The sequence below is a fragment of the Chrysochloris asiatica genome, unplaced genomic scaffold, assembly GCF_000296735.1.
Source record: "Chrysochloris asiatica unplaced genomic scaffold, ChrAsi1.0 scaffold00041, whole genome shotgun sequence".
Classification (NCBI taxonomy): Eukaryota; Metazoa; Chordata; class Mammalia; order Afrosoricida; family Chrysochloridae; genus Chrysochloris; species Chrysochloris asiatica.
This window is the reverse complement of record NW_006408559.1, coordinates 4,277,940-4,284,363: the sequence shown is the minus strand read 5'-3', so window position 1 is coordinate 4,284,363 and position 6,424 is coordinate 4,277,940. Positions and strand designations below refer to the sequence as shown.

At 53.0% G+C, this 6,424-nt stretch overlaps 1 protein-coding gene across 1 annotated transcript in view; it reads left to right on the top strand.

The window, feature by feature from the left end:
- Positions 1-6,203, top strand: part of PODXL (podocalyxin-like) — a 6,452-nt gene extending 249 nt beyond the window's left edge. Inside the window, exons 2-9 of the mRNA XM_006861224.1 lie at positions 28-167; positions 383-528; positions 2,328-2,500; positions 2,697-2,810; positions 4,393-4,540; positions 4,622-4,767; positions 4,964-5,131; positions 6,006-6,203. Coding sequence (XP_006861286.1) covers positions 28-167; positions 383-528; positions 2,328-2,500; positions 2,697-2,810; positions 4,393-4,540; positions 4,622-4,767; positions 4,964-5,131; positions 6,006-6,203 — 1,233 coding nt within the window. The remainder of the gene's footprint in view (positions 1-27; positions 168-382; positions 529-2,327; positions 2,501-2,696; positions 2,811-4,392; positions 4,541-4,621; positions 4,768-4,963; positions 5,132-6,005) is intronic.
- Positions 6,204-6,424: the final 221 nt, after the last annotated feature.

Below are 6,424 nucleotides of genomic sequence, written 5' to 3'. Positions count from 1 at the left end.
GGCACGGTGACCCGAAAACTACTCCAGACGCCGGGCACGGTGACCCGAAAACTACTCCAGATGCTGGGCACGGTGACCCGAAAGCTACTCCAGACGCCGGGCGCAGTGATCCAAAAGGGACTAAAGATGCCAGTCAGGCTCCAGACATCGGGTACAGTGACCCAAAGGTAACTCCAGCTTCAGAGAGCACTTCTGTAACTACGGATCATTCAACAAAGCCAAAAGATTCAGATGACTCTACACAATTACCTACGACAGAAATCACAAACATCCTGAACAAAGTCAAAACCACAGATGAACCTGGGGACACAGGTAAACAGAGCATGACCACAACCTCTGTGACCCAGGGTGAAACCGTTCAGACGACCTCTCTATCTCCAAGTCAGGTTACCACCTCAGGAATCACACCAGGTCCTGGGGGCACTACTCCACAGCCCACAGGGGGCTCTCCTGAAGAACAGCCTACAACGACTCCAGGCCCTAAGCCCAGTCCCACCTTCAGAACTCAGGAGACATTTGCCACACCAGGTAAGTCATGCTTTTCTTTTTGGTTTCTGAGCCAGACATGAAGGAACTTTTGAAAGCTCATGTTTACTGCAGTTGCTCTACTGAAAGGAAGAGATTGATGATGAGGGTAAACACTGTGGCTAGGCCTCACCTTCCCATTTCCTTGAGGAGCAGAAGCCCACACAGCACATGCTCTTAGGGGCTTGATGGCCTTGCCGAGTTGAGTACATAAACCAGTCTGTGGAAAGAAGACTCTATAGGTGCTTGTGGTATTCTTTTGTTGCTAGCTGCTGTCCAGCCACCCCCGGTATCATGGAATAAAACACTTTGGGGTCCTGTACCCTCTCTATGATTGGTTAAGGACTGCACCCATGTGATGCATGAGGTTTTCATTGGCTGATTTATAGACAGCAATTGCTAGGCCCCTTTTCCTAGTCCATTTTCATCAGGCAGCTCAGCTAAAACCTTTTCAGCACCACAGCACCACACAGCCTCCAGGGACATCTCACAGGTACAGTAGCCAGGAATCGAACGCAGGTTTCCCACAGGAGGCGAGAATTCTGCCCGCAGTGGGGGAGCTCTGAAACAACATTTCTCAAACGAATTGGACAGCAACTCACAATAAGGAGTATATTTGTGTTTCATCTCGTGATCTAGAACACACACACACAACCGGAGAGAGTCCCCAGTAAGCAGGGTAAACACAGCTCGCTGCAGAGTAAGTAAGCCCAAGTCAGCTCATACTTACCTTGCTGACTGGGTGTTCCGACAGTGCACACGACACATGCAGGGCATACTCAGAACTCAGAACAGGATTCACTCTAGGAGCCACACCCTGATCTTCTGGGTCCCCTTCCATTTCCCTTTTTAAAGTGAGGTCTTAACCCAGGAAATTAACATAGAAACTTACACTAAATCATGAGTCTAGGTAGCTACCTGATCAGATCTTTGAGTCAGAATTTCTGGCTGGAACTTGAGGCGCTCCCTAGACATTTGATGCATCCTGAAGTGGACAGGGCAGCAGTCTCTACCTTGTGGGGTGGCCCACTCACCATGGACAGAACTGACTCTTAGTCGCCTCTTCCTCCAGCTGGGACTAAGTCCTTGGCGTTCAGCTGACATCACGGCCACTCAGAACTTGGAGGTGGGAGGTCTAGCAGTTACCCTTCTTCTCTGTCCAGTGTCCTCTCTTCCTGGTATCCCTTCACCCGTCACAAGCCAGCCTCTTAAAGACAGCCCCCACTATTTCCTCCTATGGCAGGGGGCATGTTTGCCCCTTGCCCTCCCTTTCCATGCCACCTTCACATACACAAATGTGCATGCTCGGCTGCTAACCAAAAGGTTGGAGGCTGGTGTCCATACAGAGGTGCCTCCAAAGGAAGGTCTAGAGATTTCATTTCCAAAAAAACCATCACTGAACACCTGCCGGAGGAGAGTTCTTCTCTTACACACATGGGGTTGCCATGAGTAGGAACTGACCGGAAGGTGACTGGGTACCGGCTCTAGAAGATGACAGGGTTCTGAGTTGGATTCAAAGCCCTTCTTTGCTACTTGTCACCACGTGACTCTGAGGCACCGACCGCTCCTGGTGGCTGCTCGTGGTGGCTGTTGTTCCTGTCATTATTACCACCATCATCACGGCTCCCTTTGCCTGACCTCACCTGTCACCTATCACTAGAGCCCACTTCCTCCATTCTATTTTCTTCCCAGAGTGTTGTCTCAGTGGGGAGAAGACAGAAGAGCAGAGAAAACAGGTATAACCTACTGTCGGTTTCAATCCCGCCCACCACCCATCTCTTCCCACACCTTTGTCTCCCCAGCCACTTCCGCTGCAGTTGATGGGGGTAAATCAACCACCAGCAAGGAAACAGCCTTTCCTGGGACCACTGCCCCCACAGCCACGCTGACCATTGGAGGATCCTCCAGCTCTAGCCCAAAGCTGACTCCCACCATCCCTCAGGGCTCCAGCCCCCCTTCGTCCCCTTCAGCTCTTGTGAGTGATGGCATGGGGGTTCATGGAGTGAGGGCTTGGGTTCCAGGAAGGGATCTTTGTGGGGACACAGGAGCAGAGGGCCCTTCATCCCTTTCCCTCCCTGGGTAGCCAGTGACCTTCCTTACAGTTTCCTCTGGCTTCAGGGGAGGGCTTGGGAAGGGAAAGAGTCTGGTCCCTGACCAGTGGTTTCTTACAGTTCATATGTGAGGCACCAATAGAACCAGATGAGACGATGCTCATCCTGAACCTCACCAAGACCAGCCTCTGTGTGAGTATCCCCTATCCTATCCCAGAGGCAGCTCCCAGGGCGGTAAGGGGAGCGAGGGGTTGCTGCTAGAGGGACCAGAGGTGCTCAGTTGAACTTTACTGTTTCTACCCCTTCCCACCCATGGGGGTGACAAGGTGAGGTCTGGCTCCAGGGTCACCCACAGGACCAGAAAGAGCACTCCATCTCCTGGCGTTCACTATAGCCAGGGGGCGGGCCGACTGTGACTTTGGCATGCTGATCTCCATGGATTTCAGAGGCTTCACGTGACGAGGGGCGTGGCCCGCTATACTCCTTCCATCCCGAGAGCCTCTGGTTTCGGGTGTCGGCCTCTCAGACAGCACCCTAGGAAGAAGAGCTTGGGGAAGCTATCCCTTCAATCTGTGGAGTGTGGGGTGGACGGGGTTAGAGCAGGCCTGGTGTGGTACTCCTGAGGCGAGTCCCTAGTGCCGCCTTTAACATACTTAGTGCCAACACGAAGGTTGGCTATTATAGTTCACCCAGAAGTTTCCTCAGAAGAAAGGGACTGGCAGTGGCGTGATGATGACAAGATGAAAGTGGGGTTATGTGTGGCCGAGATGATGTGACAGCAGATGCTTTTTTTGCTGGTATTTTCAAGTAGGGGCTTACTACGGATCATTGTTCTTACACTCTGTAAATTGTGTGCACGCACACACACGTGGCTGGGAGGACACACGTATGAAGTGGGTAGGGTGGGCCGCAGCCTGTCTCTGGCCCCATTTCTGCAGGTGCAGGGTTGTAGGATTCACCAGGCAAGGAACTAGTTGCGAGCCCTGGAGTGCAGGCGATGGGTAGCTCAATGCTGCCCCCTCCTGTTGCGTGTCTGTTTTTGCAGCCACCTCTTGGAAAAGCGAACCCTTGTTAATGTTGCCTTTGTTGTTTGCTTTTCTTCATTTTGCTGGAATTTTCTGGGGTCAGCCTTGCCTCAGACACTCTTTTGGCTCAAACTTGATAGGTTATGAGGCATGTTTGCTCTCCTTTACTGGAAAAGAAAGGTGGAGAGAAAGTTCTGGATCCCTTCTTGGTGTCAGGGTGGGAAGTTAAACCCGAGGAAATTTCAGCTAAAAACTCACAGGAGGTTTGTGGGCATCCTGAAGTAAGTCATAGCAAAAGTCCTCATCATCCTAGTCCAGAATCGGTCAGAGAAAGCTCAGTGAGAGCCCTGTGGGCACGCCACCTAGCCCTGTTGACAAACAACCTTGTTTTTCCTGGCCACGCTCCTGGCTGCCTGTTAGTCTCAGTCAGGGAAGGGCACTCTTGGAAACAGGTCACCCTATGCTGAGAGTTGTGGCCGTTCCTGCTGAGGTCTGTGGACAGGGCAGCAAAGGCTGGCATGCAACAGGATCACAGAGCACAAGTCTCCCGACCTGCATTGTCAGGGAGATTGCTGAGCACTTCCTCCAGCTCGTCCTTTACAGACCTTGGAGGGAGAAAACGGGGTCCGCAATGGAAGGAACTAGCCCCCGCTGTAGACAAGATGTACAGGGCGAGGGCTGGGGAACACAGAATTCTTGACTCCTGGCAGGCCTGAGCGCCCATGAATTTAGGCTGTTGTCCGACCCCTGAGTAATCAGGCAGATTGCTCACCTGTGGTCTCCCACGACAGGCAGAGAGCCCTCAAGAAGAGAAACTGCACAATGTTCTATGCAAAACAGTCAAAACCTCCTTCAACCCAGCTCGGGACCAGTGCCTCATATGGCTGGCGCCTGTTCCAGACAGCCAGGCGGTGGTGGTCAAGCACATCTCTGTCAAGAGTGAGTTGAGGGTCTGGGCAGCTGAAGCCTGTATGGGTGGGTGTGGGGCCACCTCAGAGGTGCTGTTCCTTCTCGCCCCAGATGCCCGGGCCCCCGTCTCCCTCCCGTGGCACCTCACTCTGGGCCACAGTAGTGAGCACGGCACCCCTTCCTGCTCTCCCCCAGCAAACTTCCTGCCCAAGGACATCTATGAGTTGCTGAAGGACAAGTGGGCTGACTTACAAGAGGTATGTTTGGGTCAGACGTGACCAGGCATGTCCCCATGGGATGCCCACTGTCAGCCTAAAAGAACCCTCTGTTGGCTGAGAGTGGGTGGACAGGATAGTGGAATAGGCACCCACAAACCCAATGCTGAAGCGCCTGTAAAGGGCTAGGCGTGCAGAGGGAGGTGACCTAGAACATGCCTTTGTCCTTCCTGGCCAGGTGGGGGTCAGTCACATGCAACTTGGAGACCAAGGGCCCCCTGTGGTTGAAGTCGATCGGTTCAGCATGCCCCTCATCATCACCATTGTCTGCATGGCCTCTTTCCTGCTCCTGGTCGCCGCCCTGTACGGCTGCTGCCACCAGCGCCTCTCCCACAGGAAGGACCAGGTGAGCACACCTCTCCTCAGCCAGGTGACACAGGGCAGGGATTGAGCCAAGGCCTTGTCCTGACAGGCAGACAGTCCCTGAGAGGCGCCACCTGCTGGATGGGAGACAAGGGTGCATTGGAGTTAGAAAGACGCGCTTTCTGCCCAACTCTGCCTCTTAGTTTCTGAGACTGTCAGCAAGTCTCTTTATGCTTCAGGGGCCTCAGTTGCCTAATGGGTACAGTGTGCACCTTGTTTTGAGGACTCATTGATCGAAGTGGGCCCAGGCATGCCTGTCTAAACCACAAAGCTCTTGCTTGCCTTAGGGAATTTTCACCGTTGTTGTGGTTACCAAAACAGGTGACTTAGTGCAGTGCGCAGTCATGGACTGTTGCCCTGTGGCTGCTGAGCAGGGTGCTGCTTTGCTCAGTCACCCCACAAGGAGGAGCTGTTTTTTGACAGCTCTTCCTTCCCCCTTATTTTGGTGAGCCAAGGAAGGGTTAGCATGGAGGAAGGAGGAAAGATTTTGGAGTTCTCTGGAGAATAAAGTCCATATCTACTGACTTTCCCCATTTGCCACCAAGCTGAAGGTGAGGTGAGCTGGAATCTAGGATGAGGCAGGCCGGGTGCAGGCATGCTCGTCTGTAACGTCCACACATTTATTGCTCACAAACGCCCACATTATCCAAACTAGGTTTCTGGGGTTGAAGGAAACATGGATTATATGAAAGCTCTCTAAAGCCAAGGTGGTTGTTAGCACCCGTTGGGGATGGCCCTCGATCCCTGTGTGTGTCAGAGTAGAAATGTGTCCTGTTGGTTTTCAGTGGCTCATTTTGTAGAAGTAGATCATCTAAGGTCAGTAACCCCGCAATATAATACCCCTCTCCCACCTCTAGCAACGCCTGACTGAGGAGCTGCAGACGGTTGAGAATGGTTACCATGACAATCCAACGCTGGAGGTGATGGAGACCTCATCGGAGATGCAGGAGAAGAAGGTGGTCAACCTCAATGGGGAGCTGGGGGACAGCTGGATCGTCCCTCTGGACAACCTGACCAAGGATGACCTAGATGAGGAGGAGGACACACACCTCTAATCAGGCTGCTGGCCGCCTCCGGGCTCCTGACTGACCACCTGAAGTGCCGTTTGGACCAGGGAGGAAAAGTCCTTCCCGTTGGAGGAGGGACAGACTGGGGAGGGTGGGTCCTCCCAAGCTCCACAGGGCCTTAATTTTTCCCTTTTCAAGCTGAACAAATCACATTCTGTCTAGTTTCCTCTTGTAAAAGAACCCAATAGTGCCTGAGCTCAGTGCTTGCT